This window comes from Rhinatrema bivittatum, chromosome 10 (genome assembly GCF_901001135.1).
Source record: "Rhinatrema bivittatum chromosome 10, aRhiBiv1.1, whole genome shotgun sequence".
Lineage (NCBI taxonomy): Eukaryota > Metazoa > Chordata > Amphibia > Gymnophiona > Rhinatrematidae > Rhinatrema > Rhinatrema bivittatum.
In genome coordinates, this window is record NC_042624.1 from 70576740 (window position 1) to 70602060 (window position 25321).

General features: G+C 43.1%; 1 protein-coding gene across 2 annotated transcripts in view; it reads left to right on the plus strand.

Annotated features, from left to right (window-relative positions):
- The window catches only part of COP1 (COP1 E3 ubiquitin ligase), a 440422-nt gene extending 419515 nt beyond the window's left edge, over positions 1–20907 (plus strand). For both annotated transcript variants that reach the window (XM_029618041.1, XM_029618042.1), the window contains exons 19-20: positions 9986–10030; positions 20011–20907. In XM_029618041.1, coding sequence (XP_029473901.1) covers positions 9986–10030; positions 20011–20028 — 63 coding nt within the window. In that variant the 3' untranslated portion in view covers positions 20029–20907. The remainder of the gene's footprint in view (positions 1–9985; positions 10031–20010) is intronic.
- Positions 20908–25321: the final 4414 nt, after the last annotated feature.

Genomic DNA, 25321 nt, shown 5'->3' on the forward strand with positions numbered 1-25321 from the left:
AAAGGCTTTTTGATTAGCATTTGGATAGGTGGGGCCACAACCAGTGGGTTATGCACTTCTACCAGCAGATGGAGATGCAGCAAAGCGGACATCACAGTATATATATCCCTGCACTGACATCAGCCCGCCAGTATTCTCCGTCTCTAGCAGATGGATGTGCATCTCCCTAATGGGGATTGAGTTAAGTTTTTGTATAGAAGGAGAAAAGAAGAGATGTTTATTGCCCCTGTGGTAATATCTTTGGGCCCTCTCTTTCGAGTTTCTTGAGGTGATATCTTTGGATCCTTCTCTCAGATGAGTGCTTTGGTTCAGTAGCTGGTTTCGGCTGGCGAGGAGTTAGCTGTAAAAAAAAAAAAAAAATAATAATAAATAGCTGAAAGGCAAGCCAGTGCAGGAAGCTGAACGCAGCAGTAAAGGTCTATGCCTTTTCCCCCCGCAGCTGGAGACCGACTCTGTAAATGGCCAGGATGGGCTCTGCTCAGATAAAGAGTAATTTATAAAAAAAAAAAAAAAAGAGGTAAGGTGGAATTGATTTTAGATATTCCTCTCCCCTCCGGTCTCTGTGCTTGGTGCGCTGATCTAACATCCGTTCCCACCTCTGGGGGAGCTTGGGGACTTGGGCAGCTTGGTGGGTTGAGCAGCCTTCTGGGCTAGGCCCGTTCCCAGGCTTAGATTGTTCGCCGCTTGGTATTCTCTGGCGGCATTCGCACGCTATTTTTCTGTGCATGAGGCTGCCCGTTTCAGGTACATTGGTTTGTGCTTACACGCCTAGCTGTGTGTCTAGTTATGCGCCTAACTGGACGCTCAGTTGGGGGCATAGGGGCGCCCTGGTGGAAGCATAGGGCTGCGATTAAGATTGCCTAGACAGGCACTCAAGTTGTGCATCTACCTGAATAGCGCATTAGGCACCTAATTTTTGAGCACTTTTTTTTTTTTTTTTTTTACGTGCCTATTGTGAGCACAACTGGGCGCACAGTTCTCAGATGCATGTTTGGCGCATACTGACAACTATGGTGCTGATAGCAAAGAAGCCTAAGCATCTTACCCTTTGTGCTGCTTTCCATATTCGGTCATCTCAGCCTGGCGTCCCCTCCAACTTGTCAGCACAGTTTGGAGGCTCAAGGAGACTGGTCTCCATCTGATTTTATTGGTTCTTCCCAGCATGATGCAGGAATGGAAAAAGAGTTGCCAGAGGTTTTGCATGGAATTGGGGCTCCCTTAATTGGTTTGTCAGTAGGGGAAGGCAACTCAGTGGGCGCAGGACCAATGCCCCCTGGTTTTGGCATGGACCCCTCCGCGTTTTCTTGGGGGTGAATTTTTTTCATGGGCTGCAGTCCTTTCTTCAGGCATATTTGTCAGCCCTGGCCAATCTTAAGAGATCAGGATCTCAGGCTGTGGATTCCCGCACACCTGGAGCTGTGGGTAAGCTTCAGAGTCCATCAAGACCTGGTGCAGCTCATGCTGATAGGGACCCAGATGGCAAAGATGATGAAGCCGATCCTGGAGGATGAGGAAATTCCTCCAGGGTTGGAGCCATATAGAACAATGTTGCGGTTCTTTCATAGAGATGTCTTACTGGCTCTGATTTCCCAAACATTGAAGATGTGGGTGTACCGGGGGCTGATGCCATGTCTGAGCCAAAGAAAGAACCCACTTTGATTTCTTTGCATAAAACCTCATGTTTCTTCCCTATTATGGAGGCTATTCAAGAATTGATTGATCTTGAATGGGGTGCCATGGAAGCTAATTTTAAAGGGGAACGAACATTGGAAGGGCTGTACCCCCTGGATCCGGCAGCGAGAGAGCAATTGCGCTTTCTGAAAGTGGATGCGCTTGTCTGTGCTGTCACCAAGTGGACTATCCCCGTAGAAGGGGGAGCGGCATTGAAGGATGCACAAGATAGAAGAATTGAGGTCATTCTTAAGCAGGCCTTTGAAGCGATGGCAATGAATTTGAAGATAACTTCTTGTTACTCCCTGGTGGCTTGCTCTTGTTTACTTCTCTCTCAGGAAGTCAGTGAATCTGGTGTGAATTCTAGGGCAGTGATAGAACCGGCAGCTGCATTTTTGTTCACAGTGATTTGATTCAGTTCATCTGACTAATCACCCTTGAAAACCATCTCTGGAACCGGTATCTCACCAACATCCTCATTAGTAAACAAAGCAGCAAAGAATTCATTTAGTCTTTCTGCAATGGCCTTATCTTCCTTAAGAAGTCCTTTAGCTCTCGGTCATCTGACAACAGACTCCATCACGGGTTTCTTGCTTCGGATATATTTTAAAGTTTTTATTATGAGTTTTTGCCTCTACGGCCAACTTCATTTCAAATTCTCTATTAGCCTGCCTTATCAGTGTTTTACACTTAACTTGACAATGCTTATGCTTTTTCCTATTTTCTTCAGATGGATCCTTTTTCCAATTTTTGAAGGATGTTTTTTGGATAAAATAGCCTCTTTCACCCCATACCTTTTAACCATGCTAGTAATCGTTTTGCCTTCCTTCCACCTTTCTTAATGCGTGGAATACATCTGGACTGCGCTTCTAAGATATTTTTAAACAGTGTCCATGCCTGTTTAACCATTGCAACTGCACCTTTCAGTTTTTTCCTATTTTCCTCATTTTATCAAATTTTCCCTTTTGTAAATGTAGTTAGAACTGTAGATTTATATGTTATGCTGTTGTCGTCCTGCGTGGCTGTGTGTTCCAGGGGTCACTGGTAATTATCAATCCAGTCCCTAGACTAGTGTTACACTAGTTTTTATGTTTGTACTTGTAAACCATTATGAACTAGTGATTCTCCCATGGAATGATGGTATATAAAACATTTAAATAAATAAAATACACTCCTTGTCTGAGCTCAGTAGTTTCCTGTTAGTTGAGTGCTAGAGTGGTTGTCTGTTAATCAAGTTTTTGTTAGTTTGTCCACAGTTGGCTTTTGCAGAGAATACTGGAGGCCTGATGTCAGTGCAGGGGTCTTTATACCGTGACATCAGCTTTGCTCCGTCTCCCATCTACCGGTGGAGGTGCATAACCCACTGACCGTGGATCTTCCTGTCCTCCTTAAAGAAAAAAAAATTGTCAGGTAACTAGTAATTTCTCCTTATATATGCAAAATAGAAATGCTTTAAAAGGAGGAATAAAGTAATGTGTAATATTTTATACTCCACACTCTTAAGAATCTGATAGAGAGCTTATCTGAAGAAGGTTGAGTCTTCAGTACACTTATCCTTCTGTATCTCTTCTATCATAAACTGAAAAAGAAGGGACCAGGCAGCTATGATCCTCATAGTTTTTTGGGGTTTTTTTCTGAGATTTTTTTTCTCAGGATTTCTTCTGCTCTGATCATGCAGAACTAGGGATCATTGTTTAACTCAATATCGCCACTCTCTTGCCCTTGTTCCTGGATATTGCTTGGTTTCTACAATGAAGTGTACCAAATCCTGGTTTTTAGAAACCAATCTACTAGGAGTTTCTGTGGTTTTCAATGGAGGTTGTTTACTAGAGATGTGAATCGGAACTGAAATCCGACCTGATTCTGGTTCCGATTCACATCTCTACTATCTAGTCTGAGGACAAAGCTCAAGATCCCTTCTTGTTCCCCACACAAAATCTACCTCTTTTTGAGTGTGTGTTAAAACATCTTGGTTGGGGTTCAACTCAGTGCAGCTATTTATTTCTAATCCCATTTCTGTATAGCCCCTATTTGTCATATACATATGAAGGCAGAAAAAGACCATACAGCCTGTCTACCCTGCCCAACTAGAGCTTGCTTTAGCTGAAATTTTCCACAGTGTCATGTGACATCAGTGTGGTTCTCGCCAGCTGATAAGTGCCTTAAGCTCAAGTATCTAACATTAGCCCACACAGTTATGAACTCTAGGCTGTAGTGGGGTACAGTAATTGGACATCAGCCTTAATCAGACAATTGTCCTGCCAACGTTTTTTTCCTTAGGCCACATATCCATAAAGGTGAAAAGACCATTTACTCTGTAGATTGTATTGAGAGCTGTACCTTTCTACCTGGCATGGAATTTGGCCCAGAGAAAATCCCCTCAATATCTTTGTTTCATTTGATCGCAGTATACATGAGAGTGCAGTGACAATGTATACCATTGCTAATTAGGTTGTGAATTGCTTCTCTTTCTGTTTTGTCCATGTAAACCTGACCATGCAAGTGTATATCAAAACCCATAATAGGGCCATGGTGGTGGCAATCGCTCATTTGGAAGGGTAATTTTGCAACTACCCACATTGGTTTAAAATCCATGGGTATATGAGTTTAAATTTATTTTCAAGGAGAAAATATAAATGTACTTTCCTTTGGAAAATTATCCCACCAAAACTATTTGCACACATTTTACACCTGCTAAATTGTTTAAGTGGTTTTTTAGAGGACAAATATACGTATACTTTTGCATTTTCAAAAGTGTACGCATGCATGTAAATGCAAACTTCTCCTTAACCCCCAACTACAGGAATTATTCTGCTCACTGCAAGTGCAAGGAAAAAGTGCATACAGGCCCTATGTGCATGTCTTTATCCACATATCAGGCAGAAAATTGTGTAAAAGCCCATTTCCTCAAGTAAAGCATTTTGGATAATGGTTAGTTGGTGGATGTAATTTATTTGGATTTTCAGAAGGTGTTTGACAGTACCCCATGAGAGACTCCTGAGAAAATTAAAAAGTCATCGGATAGGAGGTGATGTTCTATTGTGGATTACAAACTGGTTAAAAGATAGGAAACTGGGAATAGGACTAAATGGTCAGTTTTCTCAGTGAGAAGGGTAAACAGTAGAGTGCCTTGGGGATCTTTACTGGGACTGGTGGTTTTTAAAATACTTATAAATTATCTGGAAAGGGGAATGATGAGTGAAGTGATCAAATTTGCAGATGACACAATTATTCAGAATTGTTAAATCACAAGTGGATTGTGAAAAATTGCAGGAGGGCCTTTGAAGATTGGGCATTTAAATGGCAGATAAAATTTAATGTGGACAAGTGCAGTCATGCACATGGAGAAAAGTAACCACACTATAGTTACAAGATGTTAAGTTCCATATTAGGAGTTACTGCCCAGGAAAAGGACCTGGGCATCATAGTGGACAGTACTTTGAAACCCTTTGTTCAGTATATGGTAGTGGTTTAAAAAGCAAACAGAATGTTAGAAATTGAGGAAAGGAATGGAGAATAGTATAATGCCTCTTATCACTCCATGGTGAGGCTGCATCTAAAGTACTGTGTGAAGTTTTGATCGTCATATCTCAAAAAAGATATATTGCATTGGAAAAGGTACAGAGAAGGGCGTCCAAAATGACTGAAGGGTATGTGATAGAAGTTTATAAAATCATGAATGGAAAAGAATGGGTAAATATAAATCAATTATTTTTCGGTTTCAAAAAAACACAAAGCTAGGGGACGCCATGAAGTTAGTAAGTAGCATATTCAAAACAAATCTGAGCAATCTTTTTTTTTTCACTCAACACACAGGCTCTGGAATTCATTGCCGGAGGATGTAGTAAAGGCGGTTAGCATAGCTGGAGTTAAAAAAGGTTTGGACAAGTTCCTGGAGAAGTCCATAAACTGTTATTAACTGAGAGAAAAAGAGACAAAAAGACCAAAAAATTGAAAAAACACTTCGCGCTGAAACTGAGAATGCTGTGAACTCAGGGATGAAGAGATGAAGAGACCCGCCCCCCCTGATGTCATCACGCTCAACGGCGAGTCGGTAAACGGCCACATTCCACCAGGCGTCGCGGGCCGTGTGTCGCGCGCCGAAGGGGTGCGCCAAAGGGGCACTCCCCTTTGTGCACCCCTTCGTGCAATCCTTTGTGCTACGCTTATTTTAATTCCCTTAAGTTTTCCTTTGTTAATTAACCTTTTTCATAGTGTTTAGTAATCCTTTGTTTATTAAATATGTTCAATGTATTTGACTTAGGAAACCTATTTTCCTGCATACTCTGTTTTTAATGTAAACCGGTATGATTTGTATCTGATACAAGAATGTCGGTATATAAAAATGCAAAATAAATAATAAATAGACTTAAACAACCACTACTGTTAGCAGCATGAGATTTATTTACTGTTTGGGATCTTGTCAAGTACTTCTGACCTGGATTGGCCACTGTTGGAGACAGGATACTGCGTTTGGACTCAAGATCTGACTCAGTATGGCAAATTCTTAGGTTCTTAGCTGTGGAAATAGATTTGAAAATTATCTTCTTAAGGTATTTATCCATTGAGATTTGAAAAGCTGTAATGTGAAGTTCATTCCACGCATTCACATTCCTTGTTTTCTAGATATGGCCTCTTGGTGGGTTAGTAGCTTTAGGCTATGAGTTTGCTGTAATCTTCTTTTTTTTTTTTTTTACTATATATTTATTGATTTTAACATTTTCCAAGAAATTTACATATTGTTAAGTAAAGTGTATATAAGTGAGAATGAACAGACAAAATACAAATGAGCAAATAATTCGCACATAATCCAAAACATCCACCAGATTAAGGGACAGAGAGCACAATTTCAAAAAAGATTAATTTATCTCAAGTAACATTAGAACAACAAAACTCATCACAGGTGCTATAATTTAGGGAGGTTCATTTCCTAGAGCTTCAAGTGGAAAAGGCTTGCCATTAAGAGCATAAAATGGAAAGGTAAAAAAAACAACAACCATATTTTAATATTTAACCAGGTCTTTTTTAAGGTAGGGCACAACTCTATACCTTCCAGGGCTCATTTTTATTTTGGGGGTTGTCTTTCCTAATTAAAGTAAATAGTGGTTTCCACAACAGAAATATGCTTGCCTACTACCAGTTCTTGCTTTTTACTTGTATTTTTTGGGTTGAAGGCAACCCTTAGCTAGCGAGTCCTAAATGTTTGACCAAAGTGAGCTGCTTATGTTCAGAGAAAGCAAAGTTGCTTGCCTTTTTGCAGACTTTCTCTGAATACCGCAGGTCTTTAGTTACCCACACCCACCCACCTTGCTTTAGGAGTTCTGTCCCCCAGTGAAAGCTAAATAATAGAACTGAAGGTGACCCTCTGAGGGAACCACGGTTCATGAGCAGTGAAAGAGAGTCTGTCTCTGTGCACCCAGCACAGTCACCATGGCACATCTTCAGAGAATATCTGTTTACAAGTAAGCATTTTTAGTTGTCTGTTTAGTCTTTGCCAGATTTATTAAGAACTTGCTTCACTTGAAACGTCTGTTAAAGCAGTGGTTCTTAACCTAGTCCTTGGGAGATACAGCTAGCCAGTCAGGTTTTCAGGATATGCACAATGAATATGTAGGAGATAGATCTGCATATAATGTAGGCAATGCATGCAAATCTCTCTCCTGCATATTCATTGTGAGTATCCTGAAAACCTGACGAGGTGAGTCCTTGAGACTGTATTGAGAACTCCTACTCTAAAGCCTCCCACATTGTCTTGCGGCATCATTGTAGTTTTAACACACTCCCTTTCAAGTCCATTTCAAGTCTATGAAATCTTGAGGGTTCATGTAACTGATCTGGAAGTTTGCCCACACAACTCAAGGCCTTAGTGACTTATCCTTTTTATATCAAATTCCATCAAAACAGGGTAGTGCTCTGCACTGAACCCAAGTTCATACCTTTGGTGGGGGTTACATTTTCGTTTTGAGTGGCTGTCCACTATTTTTCCTCAATTATATGCACATAAGGGAGAAGCTTAATTTCATACACTGAACTTGAAGAGGGCTGATGCCTTCTATCTGGAGTAGACTAGAGCCCATAGAAAGTCCATTCAACGTTGTTTCTTTTAATAGAGATGTGAATCGGAACCAGAATCGGTTCGGATTTCAGTTCCGATTCACATCTCTATCTTTTAATCCCAACTGTTTAGGTTTCTTAATGGCAAAGAATACCATTAGTAATTAGATAGCACAGTGCATTTCTTCTTGTTATGCCTTAGCAGATCTGACCTTAGAAGGGCATGTAAAGACCCATGCTATCAAGACCATGGTGACATTAGTTGCCTGCCTAAAATCTACCACCTTAAGAGATTTACAAAACTATTAACATGTTCAATTCTCATGTTCACTAGCCACTACTCTAAATTTAGTCTCCCACTGGGATTCCTCTAGATTTGAACTGTTCATCCTACAAGATCTCTTCCTCTGCAAAATCATTTTATTTCAAGCATTAACCATGTTCATGTCATATCTTTTTCTATCATTTTATTTTTTTAAAGAGATTGCAGCTCATTGCAGCTGCTTATTTGTAATTGCTGTTCTTTGACACTACCTGCCTGCTTCCCCACTAAGCTTTTTTTTTTTAGCTTAGTTAGTAAACTGAGGAGCAGCAAGTCTGGCAATGCTCAGGAATTCCCTTGCATTTCCGGAAGCTTTTACTAAAAAACTTTGGAAGTCAGCATGGAAAAAATAGGAGTGTCCAGTTCATATCAATTTAAAAATGTTGCTTTTAAGTTTTTAAGAAACTCATTTATATTGGGAGAAGTTATGTTAAGACCAATGCCATGAATTCTGTTATTTAGAAAGGGGATTTGATTAGTTTTGTCCTACTTATGATATTTCTGATTTAAATACACTACTGACCAGGCAAATCTGTTGCGCTTGAGGTAATTTTTGACCTTGTTCCAAACATTGCTTTAAGCAGTGCAGAAAAATTGTAGCGGGTATTTTCAAGAATTTGAATAACATCTGTGTAAAAGTATCAGTTAATATAAAGTATACATAACTTCTTGTTATATTAAGTTTTGAAAGAAGAAAGTGGTTGTCATTTTAGTCCACATGCATATATGAAAATAAAGGTTAACAAACAAGTTGTAGGTAGATGAATTAATCCAGTAAAAAGTATATTTGTGGCTAGCTTTTGAGAGTTCATCTCCTTTCATCAGGAATTGGTGCTGACCTGATGAAGAGATTACAACTCTTGAGAGCTATTTTCAACACCTTTGATCTGTGCAAAAAAAAAAAAAAAAAGTATAACCTGCAACTGGTTTGACAGTTCTTTCCAGATATGAACTATCCAATGGCAATTGCTCAAGTGCTGTGTCAGATCCCAATATTCTGTTCAATTTTACAATGCGAAATATCTTTCCAGTTGGCCAAGAGGTAAAGATCTTGAAAATATACTACAGTTTTGTGTAGAGCAAAACAAAAAGTAACTTGGAATAAGAGTGTCCTTTAAATAGACTTTAGACTTATTTTTTGTGAGTTAAGCATCAAGGGTGATCATATACCAGGTTTATATTGTTCATCTCTAAATTAGGCTGGTTGTTTAACCAAAAATGGCATCCTATATTGTTGATGATTGATAGAAGAAGCAGTTTATATCCTAAGATGTGTGAAAAGAAATATTCACTGCTTAGCACTTCAGCATATGTCATTTTCTAGAACCATATACTGTAATCCTAACTGCCTCAATTTCTCTTAATACACGTGAACATGGGTATTTCCAATTCACCAACATTGACAGCCAAACTCAGTAATTCCTTTAAAAAATGTCCCTCATTGGGAAGTGAAACAATAGTAGAGAGTAATAGTAGAGAGTAATTGCTTCTAAAAGATGCAATATTGGTTTATATGAATCTTATGTTCTGTGAAGGGCATGTTCTCTCCCACACTATCTGGCTGCACAAAACTGGGAATTAGGAGAAAGTATGTGCTAGATATGCTGAAGATGATATTAAATACCAGAGACTTAAGAGGACATACAGCCTTACAAACTCTAGCACTAAATCCAGACTCCTGGTGACATCCTAAATGACATATAGAGCTAAATAATATATTTAGATAAAAGGAAAAAGAAAAGTTCTGCAGAGGTGAAGAAAACTAGAAATATGACTGCATTTGAAGTATCAGTCTTCTCCTTATGTCAGTATCTTCTTCTGAAAATTAGAATGCAACTGTTTCCTGTCCTTTCTATTCCTCTACCATCCTCCCTATTCTTCCCTGATCTCCAAGAAAGCAAATTGCAGTGTATAATTTGTTACTTTTCTGTTTCACAGGAGTCCAATGTACTGATTGCTGCTAACAGTCAGGGTACAATTAAGGTACGTTTCTCACACCACCTGTTTTTAAAGGCTTCAGTCAGCCATTAATGAGGAACAAATTCCTAGGGAATGTAGAGCCAGGGGGCAGTCATTAACCAAGGTCATCCTAGTTACAGAAATGGGATGTGAAAAGATGTATTTCATTTCTAGGACAAGGAATACATGAGCAAAGGAAAGAAAAGGTGCTAAGGGAGATGCAGGAGAAAAGGAGAAAACTAGAGAGAGGCAAGAAAAAAGTGACAGGAGGGAAACTGGCATTACATAGGTATTTAACTTAAAATTGTAATCACTTTAGCCACCACTGATTCATTAAAGCAGCAGTTGACAATGTTGTTTTTTTTTTTTTTTTTTTTAAAAGGTATCAAAACTTGTAGCATCTTGGAAGATGGCATACCACTGGAGGAGATGAGGGAAAGTTGGGGAGTCATTTCTAGGAGATGAGGGAGGAAATGTGGCTTAAACACTGCTTTCTTCCATTTACATAATGACAGTACCAGAAGTAGTTTGAAAACTCCTGGATTGGCTATGCTGATTATGGTATATGCATCATTGTGCAAGCAGTAGGAGTGCGGTGCTGACCAGAATGTGTCCACATGCCGGGGCAGCTCAAGGCAATCTGCTGTATGAGGCAAATGATGAGATATTGCTCTCCCCCCCCCCCACCCCACCCCTTTCTACCCCAAAAGACAAGGAAAAGGTCAAATCATTAGGCGGGGGCAAGGAGTTGGGTCTGTTTGTACTCTGGCCCTTTTGGTAGTTTGCAATGCTGTGAAGGGGGAAAGCAGGGGTCAAAGTTCCCAGGGTGGCGGCAGATAGTGTCAGTGATGATGTTTCTAGGAAGCTGGCAACCTTGCCACATTCCCAGGAACCCTAAGACCTGCCTCCCACCTTTTCCCCAGGAGAAGTGGGAGATGGGTCAGTGGTGGGCGTCTTTGTGCGTGGCATATCTCTCTGGGCTGGTGCAAGGGCATTAGGCACCCTAGGCAAACTTTACAGCCTTGTGCACGTACCTCAACTGCTCTCTCCACCACACAATTAAAAATTCTGCATTTTAATTACAAGTGTAGATGACCATATATCTCACTCAGATATGACCAAAATTGAGTAAATAGGACTTCTGCTGTCACATTGTGAAAATATTTATCCCATTGCTTTATTTTTATTGACAATCTGTCTCCATGCCTCAATCACTACAAAACTGCTATTTTTGGTTGTCATTCCAGAAATGTCCAGATACAAGTGAATGCGCACACAGAGTAAAAAGAGATTGTTGGCAGCTTGGATGGTCAAATAAAAACATACTTTATTCTTGGCTCTTTTTACTCTTTTCTGCATTGCTTGGTATATGAATCAACCATGCTTTTTAATTGCTTACGCGAATAATTGATGTTTTTATTTCACTATCTTGAATCTCAGTGAGCTCCTGTCTTTAGTCTGTGTATGTATACTCAACGTGTCTAGACTCCTATTAGTTTAACTGATTGTCACCTTTAACTTTTCCCAAGTATCCTTTTAAAGATTATTCCACAAGTGACTGTGTGTCAAAAATATACATACAGAGGCTCTTCCATACTGTGCTCCTGATTTGACCTCTCTTCTCTGTCCATAGAATTGTATATATATGAGGGCAAAACTGAGGAAATTTGTTCAGGTTCACAACTGAAATAACAGATCTTGTAAGATTTATGAGTGTTAATAGAACTGCAGTTCCCTGTACGTACCCGGATCATTCCAGACTATGGTTGAGCCTCCTGTCCAGCAGATGGAGTCAGACAAAAACTGAAAAGGTATCCTATATCAGGACAGATCCTACCCTGCATCCCTTCAGTATTTGTCTGTCTCCAGCAGATGCAGACAGCTGAATCTGCGGCTCCCTTCCTTCTCTCAATTTCATTCTACCTGTAAGATTTTTCCTTCTCCTATGTTGTTGTCTATCAGATCAAGCAAGAATTACCTTATTTCTATAAAAAGTAAATAAGTAAATAAAAATAAAAAGATTCAAAACTCCTACTTTGGGAGACAGCTCTGTCTCCCCGCTCTTAGGGGATCCTAGGGGGGGTTTGCCCCTGGTTATACAGCCTAGGACCCCTTTCCCGGTGACCTGCTTGTCTGCTGTGGCGATACTGGTGGTCCAGTCAGTCCCACTCCTTGCCTATGCTACCTTACAGTATTTAACAGGGAAGCTCAATTCCCCTGCCTTCACTTAAGTTTTAAAAAAAAAAGTGAACATTTGGAGGCAAGAGACAAGCGAATTCAGCACCTTTAGTGTACGGATAGCAGCACAGCAGGGTTCGTTCGCCTGCCTCTGCTGCTCGGCGGCACAGCTCATCTGATTCTCTCTCCCGCAGCTTTTCTGACCTGTACTCTATTTCTATGTAGCCAATATTAACATTCTTGTGTATTAAAAATAAGCTCACCAAGAAATAAAAGATGTGCCAAATATTGTAATATGGTAATTATAAACCCTTTCCTGAATCTGGATGGTCACATTGCTGATGGGTTTTACTGTCTTACAATCACAAATTGCAATAAGGAGAAGCCAGGAAAGAGAGAGAGAAATAACAAAGTTCCTGACTATATTGTCTGTTCCCTGTACGTATCTGGATCAGTCCAGACAGTGGGTTATATCCCCCGATCAGCAGATGGAGTCAGAACAGAGTTTGAGAGCGTCGGCATATAGAGTAGTGCACCCTCTGCTGGAGCTCAGTATTCTTCTGACTCCAGCAGATGCGAGTGGGGGGATCCACTAGCTCCCCCAGATTGACAGGGTTTCTTCATTTTTAGTTATTTCTTTCTTTTTCTCCACAGTATTTTCCTGTCTTATGTTTCTCTTCATTTTGGATCCTTAAAGTTTAAAAAAAAAAAAAAAAAAAAAGTTTTCAGTTTTTGAGGAGGCGTGTCTGTGGCTTTGCCTTCTCTATTCTGTACTCCTTTCCTCTTTCGTTGGGATAAGTGGAAGTTTTTTTCAGTTTCTTTCTCCACAGGTTTGCTTCTTTTTGGTGGTGCCCCGTGGATGCCGGTGGTTCCCGCCGCTCCACGCGTCTTTGGGGGTCCCGTGGTTCGCAAGCTCCGCCCGTGGGTGTGTGCTCAACTAAAACGGGGGTTTTCCCCCGCAGTTACTGGACCCCTTCGGCGGGTTGTTAGGGCCATTTCCAGGCCCCCCGCGGCACTAGCTCGTCTTTGGTCCCCCCCCCCCCCCCCCCCCGAGGCTTTTCTTTTTCCCGGTGCTGACATGCCGCGGTCCTCAAGGTGTGAGGCCTGCGGCGAGCCGGGAAATCATTTTCTGATGGAGGGCTTTGTGAGCGGTGCTTCCCCGACGGGGAAGGCACCCTGCAGTCCTCCGGTGCGATTTCGGACCTGCCGCCTCCTCAGCCCGGGTGGCGCGGGCCGGCCACGACGCCGCCTTTGGCGGGAACGGTGGCCATTTTAGGGGGGTCAGCGTGAGATGGACTCGCTCCCAGATGCAGACAGGATTGGTTGCACTGGCTCTCAACAGGCTTTGCCCCCGGCGGGAGGTTTGCCCGACCGGGGCTCCCAGGACGGTCCCCCCCCAGGGATTCCAATCAGCTCTCCGTTTTTCTCACCTGACTTTATTCAGGCAATGCACATGGCTTATTTGCAGGGTATGGGAGCGCAGGCGCCTAATCCCCTGGGGGCCCCTCCCCCCAAGGTTCCTAAACTTGCTGTTGGTCTCACCGCCTCGTCCGTTACGCCTGGATCCCTGCCGGGTCCCTCTCCCGTGCCACCCCGGCGTACCACGGGGGCGGCTTCGCCGGTGAGAGACGTCTCCCCGGAACCCCCGGAGGCGCATCCGGATGGACATACGGAGGGGGACGACCCTCGAGCCCTACGGATTTTTCAAAAAGAAGAGCTGGATGAACTCATCCACCACATTATTCAGGAGCTGGACCTCGACCCACCTCCAGATCCGCCGATCCCTGTGGCTCCTGCCGTCGCCACCTTGTCTCGCAAAGGAGATCCAGTACTTGCCGCCCTCCGTCCTAGAGCAAGGGCTTTCCCTATTCATGAGTCCTTCCTACAGCTTCTCACCAGGGAGTGGGACACTCCCGAGGCATCCTTGAAAGTCACACGTGCCATGGAAAAGCTATACCCGCTCCCTGAGGATTTTTTGGATCTTATCAAGGTGCCCAAGGTGGACTCAGCGGTGTCGGCAGTGACCAAGAGGACAACCATCCCGGTCACGGGGGGAACGGCCCTGCGGGATACGCAGGACCGTAAACTAGAAACCTTCCTCAAGAGGGTCTTCGAAGTCTCTGCCCTCGGTATGCGGGCCGTGATGTGCAGTTCGCTCGCGCAAAGGGCCAGCTTACTCTGGGTACAGCAGCTTCTCACCTCTCAGGAATTGCCCCCCGAAGAGGCCACCCAGGCGGACCGGCTGGAATCTGCCATAGCATACGGGGCGGACGCCCTGTATGATCTCTTTCGCGTAATGGCGAGGTCCATGGTTTCGGTTGTAGCAGCCCGACGGCTCTTGTGGCTTCGCAACTGGGCAGCGGATGCTTCCTCCAAGTCGAGCCTTGGCTCCCTCCCCTTTTGGGGGAAGTTCTTATTTGGAGAGGATCTGGATCAGATCATCAAGTCACTGGGGAAAAATTTGGTGCATCGGCTGCCGGAGGATAGACAGCGTTCCTTCAGATCATTTTCTTCCGGTAGAACCAGGGCCAGGGCACAGCGACGTTATAGGTCTTACCGACAGTCCGCTTCCCGGACGCAGCAGACAAGACCCCAGCCTTGGTCTCGTTCCTTTTGTGGGCGGAGGCCCGCGAGAGAGGGTCCAGGGCAGGGAATTCCACCCACAAAGTCATCCCAATGATGCCAAAGGAGCCCACTTCTCACCTCCCCGGATCGGAGGCCGCCTCATGGACTTCTACGAGGAGTGGGCAGTTATCTCCACGGACCAGTGGGTGCTGGACACCATAAGAGACGGTTACGCCTTGGAATTTGTCCGCCCCCCGAGGGACCGGTTCATCTTCTCCCCCTGCGGTTCGGATCTCAAGAGGATAGCGGTTCAACAAACACTAGACCGACTGCAGGAAATAGGGGCCATCGTTCCCGTCCCCTTCAACGAGGTGGGCTTGGGCCACTATTCCATTTACTTCATCGTTCCCAAAAAGGACGGTTCCTTTTGCCCCATCCTGGACTTGAAGGAGGTAAACAAGGCCCTCAGGATCACCCGGTTCCACATGGAGACTCTCCGATCAGTGATTGCCGCAGTGCACAAGGGAGAATTCCTAGCTTCACTGGACCTCTCGGAAGCGTACTTGCACATTCCCATCCTGCCGGCTCACCGGCGGTATCTTCGCTTCAAGATTCTCGGTCAACACTTTCAGTTCAAGGCGCTTCCCTTCGGTTTGGCGACCGCACCTCGGACCTTCACAAAGATCATGGTAGTGGTGGCGGCAGCCCTCCGCAAGGAGGGAATCCTAGTACATCCGTACCTAGACAACTGGCTGATTCGAGCGAAGTCCTTCTCACATGGTCAGACCTCAGTGGCCAGAGTAGTACAATTCCTACGCTCTCTGGGCTGGGTGGTGAACCTTCCAAAGAGTTCCCTTGTGCCCTCGCAACACCTGGATTTCTTAGGGGCGAGCTTCGATACCCGGCGGGGGATGGTGTTCTTGCACCAGGACAAGGCGCAAGCCCTGAGAGAGCACGTGTCTCGGTTTTCGGCTCTGGAAGAACCAACCGCCTGGAATTATCTGCAGCTCCTGGGAGTAATGGCCTCCACCATCGACATGGTACCCTGGGCGTTTGCACACCTGCGTCCACTGCAGGCGTCCCTACTATCCCGCTGGAAACCAGTCTCCCAGGAGTATCAGGTGATCCTGCCGCTTCCACCATTAGCCAGGAAAAGCCTGGATTGGTGGCTTGTCCCCTCGCATCTGGCTCGGGGAGTCTCGCTCGAGGTTCCCAATTGGGTGGTGGTGACCACCGATGCCAGCCTCACGGGATGGCATCCCTTGAGGCTGGCATCCGCCAAGGCTTCACGCTTCTTCAGCCGCAGAAGAGAGCGCGGCGCGGAGGGGGTGGATGCCCTCGCCCTTCCGTGGCCGTCAGATCAACTGCTCTATGTGTTTTCTCCTTGGCCTCTGGTCGGCAAGGTTCTCCACAGGTTAGAACATCATCGAGGGACTGTAATTCTCGTCGCCCCGGAATGGCCCCGTCGGCCATGGTTCGCAGATCTACTTCAGATGACGGTGGACGGTCCACTTCGCTTGTCCCATCTTCCTCATCTTCTGCGCCAGGGTCCGGTATTTTTCGAGCAGGCAGAACTCTTCTGTCTTGCGGCCTGGCTTTTGAACGGCGCCGTCTCCGCCACAGAGGCTACCCGGAGACAGTGATCTCAACGATGCTTCGTTCCCGCAAGCCTTCGACCTCCGTCGCTTACGTTCGAGTTTGGAAGGTCTTCGAAGCATGGTGTTCGACCACGGAGTCCAAACCATGGAGGCGACTGTCCCGCTGATCCTTCATTTCCTACAGGATGGTCTGGATAAGGGTCTCGCCTATAATTCGCTCCAGGTTCAGGTGGCGGCCTTGAATGTCTTGGTACAGAAGGACTGCTCTCTACCCCTTCAGCCGGATATCGCACGTTTTCTGAAGGGTGCCAAACACCTGCGGCCACCGGTCAGGGATCCTTTCCCTTCTTGGAGCCTCAACTTGGTGCTGCGAACGCTGTCGGGCCCTCCTTTTGAACCCCTGAGGGGGTCCTTCCTCAAGGATCTGACCCTCAAGATGGTTTTCCTGGTAGCCATCTCTTCTGCTTGCCGGATTTCAGAACTTCAAGCCTTGTCCTGCCGAGACCCTTATCTGCGTTTCTCCGACTCCGGGGTTTCCCTTCGTACGGTGCCATCCTTCCTACCAAAGGTGGTCTCGGCCTTCCATGTCAATCAAACGGTGGAGCTTACAGCGTTTGCTCCAGAGGAACCCCGGTCTCTCCGGCTCCTGGACGTCAAGCGTGTACTGCTCTGCTACCTGGAGGTTACCAATGCCTTCCAGGTATCCGATCATTTGTTTGTCCTCTGGTCAGGACCGAGGAGAGGTTCTCAGGCATCCAAGACGACTATTGCTCGCTGGATAAAGGGCGCCATCTCATCTGCTTACATTGCGGCGGGGCGGGTGCCGCCTCGCAGCGTCTCGGCTCATTCCACGCGATCCCAAGCGGCGTCCTGGGCGGAATCTCGCTCTGTTTCCTCCCAGGAAATCTGCCGTGCGGCGACATGGAAGTCGTTGCACACTTTTTCCAGACATTACAGACTACACCTGGCGCCTCAGTGCACGGGTTCTTTTGGCGATCAGGTTCTCCGAGCAGGTCTCTCAGGACCCCACCCGGTTTAGGGAAGCTTGGGTACATCCCACTGTCTGGACTGATCCAGGTACGTACAGGGAAAAGAAAATTATTCCTTACCTGCTAATTTTCGTTCCTGTAGTACCATGGATCAGTCCAGACGCCCGCCACTAGGGGTTTCATTAGGTCCTGCTCGGATTCTTCCAGGTATCTTTCATTCTGTTTGTCTCTGATTATTGTTACAGTTCACAGCTCCTCACAAGTTTGACTGTTGCTGGTTCCGTTGACCGTTTGTTTACTTATATCTTTCTCTGTTCCTCTTTGGGAACGATTCTGGATCCAAAATGTTGTGTTTTTTGCTTTTGGGCTTTGCTATGCATAATACTGAGCTCCAGCAGAGGGTGCACTACTCTATATGCTGACGCTCTCAAACTCTGTTCTGACTCCATCTGCTGGTCGGGGGATATAACCCACTGTCTGGACTGATCCATGGTACTACAGGAACGAAAATTAGCAGGTAAGGAATAATTGTCTTTTATCACAAGCCAAGAAATTCCCTCAGTGGATGAATACTAAGATTAGGGCCTGAACATATTCAGCATTTTTTATTCTATATGTACAAAAACAACTCCAATAGGGAGGAAAAAGATGTTTGCATTAAATGTATCACCAGTAAATACTGTCTCATTAATCATGCAAAAAACCAAATATATGTAGGCCCCTTACTAACAGAGTCTGTATTGTGTAACAGATCCTATTTTCGTATAGGGTCACCTTACTTTAATTTAAATCAACGATAGTCCATTTTTTGAAAATTTTTCATTATAATAAAACCTGAATGTCACACATTCTGAACGAGAGGACACAGATACTCATCTACTCCTTGGTAGTAGTGCACCCGACACAGCTGTGTTTCGGACGGAACCCGTCCTGCTTCAGGGGGTGTCCTTCGAAGTCTGTTTCTTTGAGAGCGTCATAGGGAAGCCTTGTCGATCCTTGGTAACATCTTTTCTTAATGATCCATGGCAGCCCCGTTGGACTGCATCTCTTTTTTTGAAATGGCGACCGCCTCCAGCGGAAGTTAAATACCCTAAAACCGGAAGTCAATTGAAACGGAAACATCCAGTCGTCTATCACGTCCGTGTGTGACGACACGGGCAGTCCACAGAACTCACTGCATACGGCAGTACGATCTTCCAAGCTCCTCCCCCCAGGCGAGGCTAAGGTGAACATTGGAAAAATATTAAACAAGACAGTCCCGTCTAGCGGCAACCTCTACATTCTGTGCATATCTACAACAACACCACTGTGTGGGCAGTTCACTCGTTTTGCCATTCATCAAATCTGGGTATGGGTATGGGTCCTCGTGGGCCAATGGTTAGCTATTAGTAACCCTACAGGCAACCATGCGCGATCTCCTTTTAGAAAGCGGTCCACCGTTCACTAAGTCAGCTGACTAAATCAGCGAGTACCAGTTCACTCTCTCGTTGAGACCTGTCGGATCAACTGTATTTAAATAAAAAATCCAAAATTGTTCCCGCATGTTCAAACGGGATTGCACATCATGCGGGAACAATTTTGGATTTTTTATTTAAATACAGTTGATCCGACAGGTCTCAACGAGAGAGTGAACTGGTACTCGCTGATTTAGTCAGCTGACTTAGTGAACGGTGGACCGCTTTCTAAAAGGAGATCGCGCATGGTTGCCTATAGGGTTACTAATAGCTAACCATTGGCCCACGAGGACCCATACCCATACCCAGATTTGATGAATGGCAAAACGAGTGAACTGCCCACACAGTGGTGTTGTTGTAGATATGCACAGAATGTAGAGGTTGCCGCTAGACGGGACTGTCTTGTTTAATATTTTTCCAATGTTCACCTTAGCCTCGCCTGGGGGGAGGAGCTTGGAAGATCGTACTGCCGTATGCAGTGAGTTCTGTGGACTGCCCGTGTCGTCACACACGGACGTGATAGACGACTGGATGTTTCCGTTTCAATTGACTTCCGGTTTTAGGGTATTTAACTTCCGCTGGAGGCGGTCGCCATTTCAAAAAAAGAGATGCAGTCCAACGGGGCTGCCATGGATCATTAAGAAAAGATGTTACCAAGGATCGACAAGGCTTCCCTATGACGCTCTCAAAGAAACAGACTTCGAAGGACACCCCCTGAAGCAGGACGGGTTCCGTCCGAAACACAGCTGTGTCGGGTGCACTACTACCAAGGAGTAGATGAGTATCTGTGTCCTCTCGTTCAGAATGTGTGACATTCAGGTTTTATTATAATGAAAAATTTTCAAAAAAATGGACTATCGTTGATTTAAATTAAAGTAAGGTGACCCTATACGAAAATAGGATCTGTTACACAATACAGACTCTGTTAGTAAGGGGCCTACATATATTTGGTTTTTTGCATGATTAATGAGACAGTATTTACTGGTGATACCTCTTTTGGTTTGGAGTTGTTGAGAAACGATTCGGTACACTGGAGTACAGTAAGTGTGGGTTTGTTGGTTGCATTAAATGTATTACATCATCCTAACCTCATCCCTCTCCCCTGTCTATCACTGTCTAGGATTCAGTAAATGTGGTAGGTTTTCTCAAAATGTCACATTTACTCTTAGATATTGCAGTTTGTGTTTTGTAACTTACTTACCTGCTTGTATCTTTCCAAGGTTCTGGAGCTGGTATGAAGGGTCACCAGCAGATATGAGGTACATAGTCCTGCTGACATTCAACTGCATTCTCCTTGGATCTGCAGTGGCTGCAAGGCACACATGCTTCTTGCTGTCATCCCACAGCCATCAGGATTTTCATTTGTGGACTTCATTAGGACTTTTCGGGGGAGGAGGGAATCTTGTTAATAATATACCCCCAACAAACTGTACTTGGTGCTGCTTTTTGGGGTTAAGGGATTGGGGATCATCTAAATTTTTACGATAAGGAAACAAATTATTTTAAATAAAAGCATCACAAAAAAATAAAGGTTTATAAAGCTATGTGATTATTTTGTGAAAGAGGTAACTGGTTTCAAGTAAAACAGCCATGAGGCCGCACATTGGACTTGATGAAAGACTTGTAACCATGTTGAGGGAAAAATTCAAGCTTTATGGCTTAGGCTTCAAGTCTTCTGTTTTGAATGATGGAAATGTGAAGTGTGTAATGCAATTAAAAGTAAAAGTATGGAAAATTCAGTACTCGGCTCAAAATGTGTAGGAAACTCAGTATCAGTAATCATGGAAAAGACCAGGTAATTCAACATTTATTTTCTGTAGGATCATACAGGAATTGACAGTAAGGAATGTTTATTTCCTTCTCTGTGAAATCTTGGATTCTACAAACACCTACATAAGAATCGGTGAAGGATATTATTTCCCACACTGTGATATCACAAATAAGCTTATAGAAAACTGCATTAGCAAATAAGCCGTGATGTCTCCCATCTTCTAAATAGGGAAAATGTCCAGTATTACGTTTGAGACACTAATGACTCAAAAAAAAAAAATACTGCTCAGAAGAATGAAACTTGCTAATGAAATACCCAATAATAGGATGCTATTTTTCTTTGACTTGAGGACAAGTGCAAAGACAAACTACAAGCCAACTCAAACTTCATGTTGTAAAAGGTCTTGCTGGACAAGAAAAGGACACAGGTAGAAAATGAGCTTTGGTGCCTAAGGAGCTGTTTTCTGTGCCTTTGGAGGAACTGGGGAATTCTCTCATTGACTAAGGTTTCCAGTATGTATATAGTAGTAAAGTAGCCAATGGGAAAGTATATTAGAAACATGAGCATCCATTTAAGGAGGTCTGTGAATGCACTATGCATTTTTATTGACTGGTATCTTAAAATGTTATGGTAAAAGTAAAGGTTCAGCAGGAGACGTAATGTAAAACATTCCTGTGTGGGAGGAGTTACTGTGTGTGTCTAGTAATGGGAAAGTATTGCAGTAAGAATTGTATAAAATGGCTATGAAAATTTTTTAGTGATAAACCCATGTAAAAGTCTGTATACTAATGCATATGTTTTTATATAACTCATTAGCAAGTGCTTCTGTATTGCTACTTAAATGAAATGAACCACAGTCAAAACAGTCTGACCATAAAAAATGATAAAAAAAATACAGTAAAAGCCCTTTTGTTATCTTTTTTTTGTTAAAGTTTATATGATAACTAAAAATCTCAAACATGCAGCACTGCTATAATCCATAGAATGAAATATTAGTACTTTCTCACAACAGATTGTGGGATGAGATGAGCTCGCTGTACAACCTTGTTGAGAGTGGAACTTTACTGTTTACAAGTGCCAAACAAAGGCAGGTTGTAGATGCTGGGATGCTAGATGGACTGTTTTGTAAAATGAGATCATAAAATATTGATTTTTAGGTGATAGTCCAATGAATGAATGAACATGATTAAGAGAGCTGAGTAGAAATCAGCTCCTAAAACAGATATGCCTGTTCTTAGTAAGCAGAATGGGATATAGCAGATTCATCACCTGAGAAACGTGAATTCATTAGTGATGGGCTGAGAATGCACAGTCCAAAACATGCCCTAGTTATGCATAGACAAGTGGATTTTTATTACTTTTCATGAGTGTCATTTTTTTCCAGACCATCTGTAGAGTTAATAGCAGGTCTATGAATGTTTGGATTAAATATGGGTTACGGCATAATTTAAAGGTTCTGTTAGAAAAAAATGTACATTAATCAATCATATGTGCACATTGTAACGTGCTGATGGCCTTTATGGAATATTAAATTACAAAATTAAGTTTAATACAATCTGGTAATAATAAAACAAAAAAAAAAAGCTAAATGCAGAGAGAATACAGGATAAACTCATCAATCAGAAGTAAATTAAGCTTTCATGATCCCTTTTTAGTGAAAATTGGAGTTCTGATGAGCATAAACAAAATTCAAATCTTATTGTTTCAACACCAAATAGATTTGAATAAACTTTTCTAGTGCTTGTCCAAGCAAATCAGCAGAGATGTTGAAGATCATATTAAGTAAGCTGGGAAGCAGGTAGTTACCCAGATAGCTTTTAGCAGAATATATTCAGTGAAACTTATTCAATAAATGTACTGCTGAAAATACTCTGTTACCTAGGTAATTTTGCCACTGTTGACTAAATAGGTAGTATTCAGTAAGCCAACACTGGGGCCCAAAATCACTCACGGAATACCCTTTCTTCCTGTCAAGTTCAAAAAGTAATGGGGGACTTGCCAGTCCCTTTCCCCATATAAACCCCCCCCCCCTTTTCTGGCCAAAAGATATACAAAAATATGGTGCACCATTACCCCTACCCACCCCCCCCACCCCCAAATGTTAGACAAACTGCCTCTGCCCTAGTTCCTCTCCCTGATCCTGGTCCCCCCATGTTTAAATAAGACCATGACGTTTGCTATCCCCCAAAAATCCCAGGCTGGGAGGCAGTAGGGACTTATCAGCTGTCCAGTGCTGACATCAGAACAATGTTGGATAGTAAGCATCTACCACTTTCCCAGCTTGGATTTGGGGGTTCCAGGTGGGTCAGGAGGGAGGCCAGAGCCAGTCTTTTATTTAAAAATCTAGGGGGATTAGACTGAGGGACCGGGGCAGAAGCTTTTTGACTAACAGAGGGGTGAGTAGAAGAGGGTGCCCCACATTTTCATATAGCTTTTGGACAGAATGGGAGGAATTCCCCAGAGAGCTTTTGAACCTCCCCATGTTAACTTTTTAAAATTTTGAGGGCAAACGTCACTGAGGTGGTGAGCGATTTAACCATCCAAATTTGGGCCTGCAATTTCTTTGACCAGACTTAGGCCTGGATTCTCTAAGGTCACAGACCTTAGAGAATCCGGCAGTAACGGGGGGCGGGGAAAAGCGGGGGGCAGGCCTGCGAAAGCCGGCAGCCATCGCTCACTGCGGTGCGCTGGCTGCCGGCTTTCGCACCAAATAACTATACCATAAAAGGTGTAGCTATTTGGCATGAAACTGGCGGCGATAAGGGTCCTTACCTTTTGCCACCATTGATGTCTCCGCAGCATCGGCCCCGGTGCTGCCAGACCTTTTTGTGTGCGATCCCTTTAGAGAATGACCCCCTTAGAGGGTAAGTTTATCTGCCTAATACTGAATATCAGGACTAGTCAACAAACTTACGTCCTGCCCCCAGAGTACTCTTCTACCACCACCTTTATATTGTTAAATTTTAATTGGGTAACGACGTACCCGGCTAAAATGTTTCTGCTCAGTGAGGTGGGAAAGTTAAAACTTGGGGTTTGCCCAGGTAACTCAAAAAGTTACTCAGACACATCCTTTTGAGTATCAATCTAAAATTACATTCTTTACAAAAAGACTCCCGTTGTAGATGAATTGTCTATTTTATATGCTGGCAAATTTAGAGCAATAACGAACAATAATAATAATAATGCAAAATAAATACTTCCCAATTTCAGTTCTAATCGGTGAGTTATGTCTACATTTTGATAATTTGCAAGATAGGACCTATAGTATTGACTTGACATTTCACATGGTATATTCAAGAAGACAGGTATACCATCTCAATTGACAAATTAGCTGCTTTCCCCTTGTGATTGAAATGCTGGGTAAAATTGCCACCTGCTTGTGTGGTCCCATTGAGCAGAAGGAAACAGACAAGTGATAGACAGCTGTGAAAAAATCAAAGTTGTAATTTTAATGATGCATTAGAAGAGAACAGTTTATCCTTTGTGGTTCATGTCTCTAGAAGAAATATGGTAAGGGACAGAAAACATTTGAAGAAAATGTTGGCTTTCTGCTAAGGCAGCTGCAATATAGCAAAGAGTGTTATAACTGAAGTGTAAAAACAGATTCTTGACTTACTCTGAGCTATTTCTATCATGTACCCCAGAGCTAAATTTATTATTAGTTACTTCTAAAGTTTTTGAAATTTTTTTATTTAATAGGAGATACATAATTCAAATGTAATGAAAAAATTCATATGTACATATGCAATCCAATTAAAATTCACATGAAAACATTTTTTTAAATATATGGAATACTTCCCCATTTTAGCATTTTTGCTAAAACTAAAAAAAAAAAAAAAAATTGCTCATGTATTTCCTGTGATTGTGTACACATCATCTCCCGAGCCATTCAATGAGGAGTCGTGATGAAGGTGAAAGGAGGTGCACTCAGGAATAATCTAAGGAAATACTCCTTTACAGAGAGGGGATGCATGAAACTGTTTTCCTGCGGATTTAATGGTGATTTTAATCCCATATGTCTGTCATAAAACATTATCGAAAAAATGTAAAATGCAGTCTTTCAGAGAAAATCTTCAAGTCCTATGAGGATGACTGTATAGATATCACATGTAGCTCTAAATCTTTGAAACACTCCTGTCCAGGTGATTTGCTACACTTCAGTCTGTCAATCTGGCCTACCACATCATCTGGGTTCACTGTGATTTGGTTCAGTTCATCCAAATCATCACCCCTGAGAACCACCTCAGAACAGGTATCTCCCCAAAATTCTCAGTAAACACCAAAGCAAAAAATTAATTTAGTCTTTCTGCAATGATCTTATCTTCCCTAAATGCCCCTTTAACCTCTCAATCATCTAAAGGCAGAACCAATTCCCTTACTGACTTCGTGCTTTGGATATATTTTAAGAAGTTTTTATTATAAGTTTTTGCCTCTGCAGCCATCTTCTTTTCAAATTCTCTCTTAGCCTGTCTTATCAATGTTTTACATTTACCATGTCAATGTTTGTTTTTTTCCTATTTTCTTCAGATGGATCCTTCCAGTTTTTGAAAAAAAATTATTTTGGTTAAAATAGCCTCTTTCACCTCGCCTTTTAACCATGCTGGTAATTGTTTTCACCTTCTTTCCATCTTTCTTAATGCATGGAATACATCTAGACTGCTTCTGAGATGGTATTTTTAACAATGACTATACCTGTTGTATACTCTTAACCTGTGTAGCTGCACCTTTCAGGTTTTTTTTTTCTAAATATTTTCCTCATT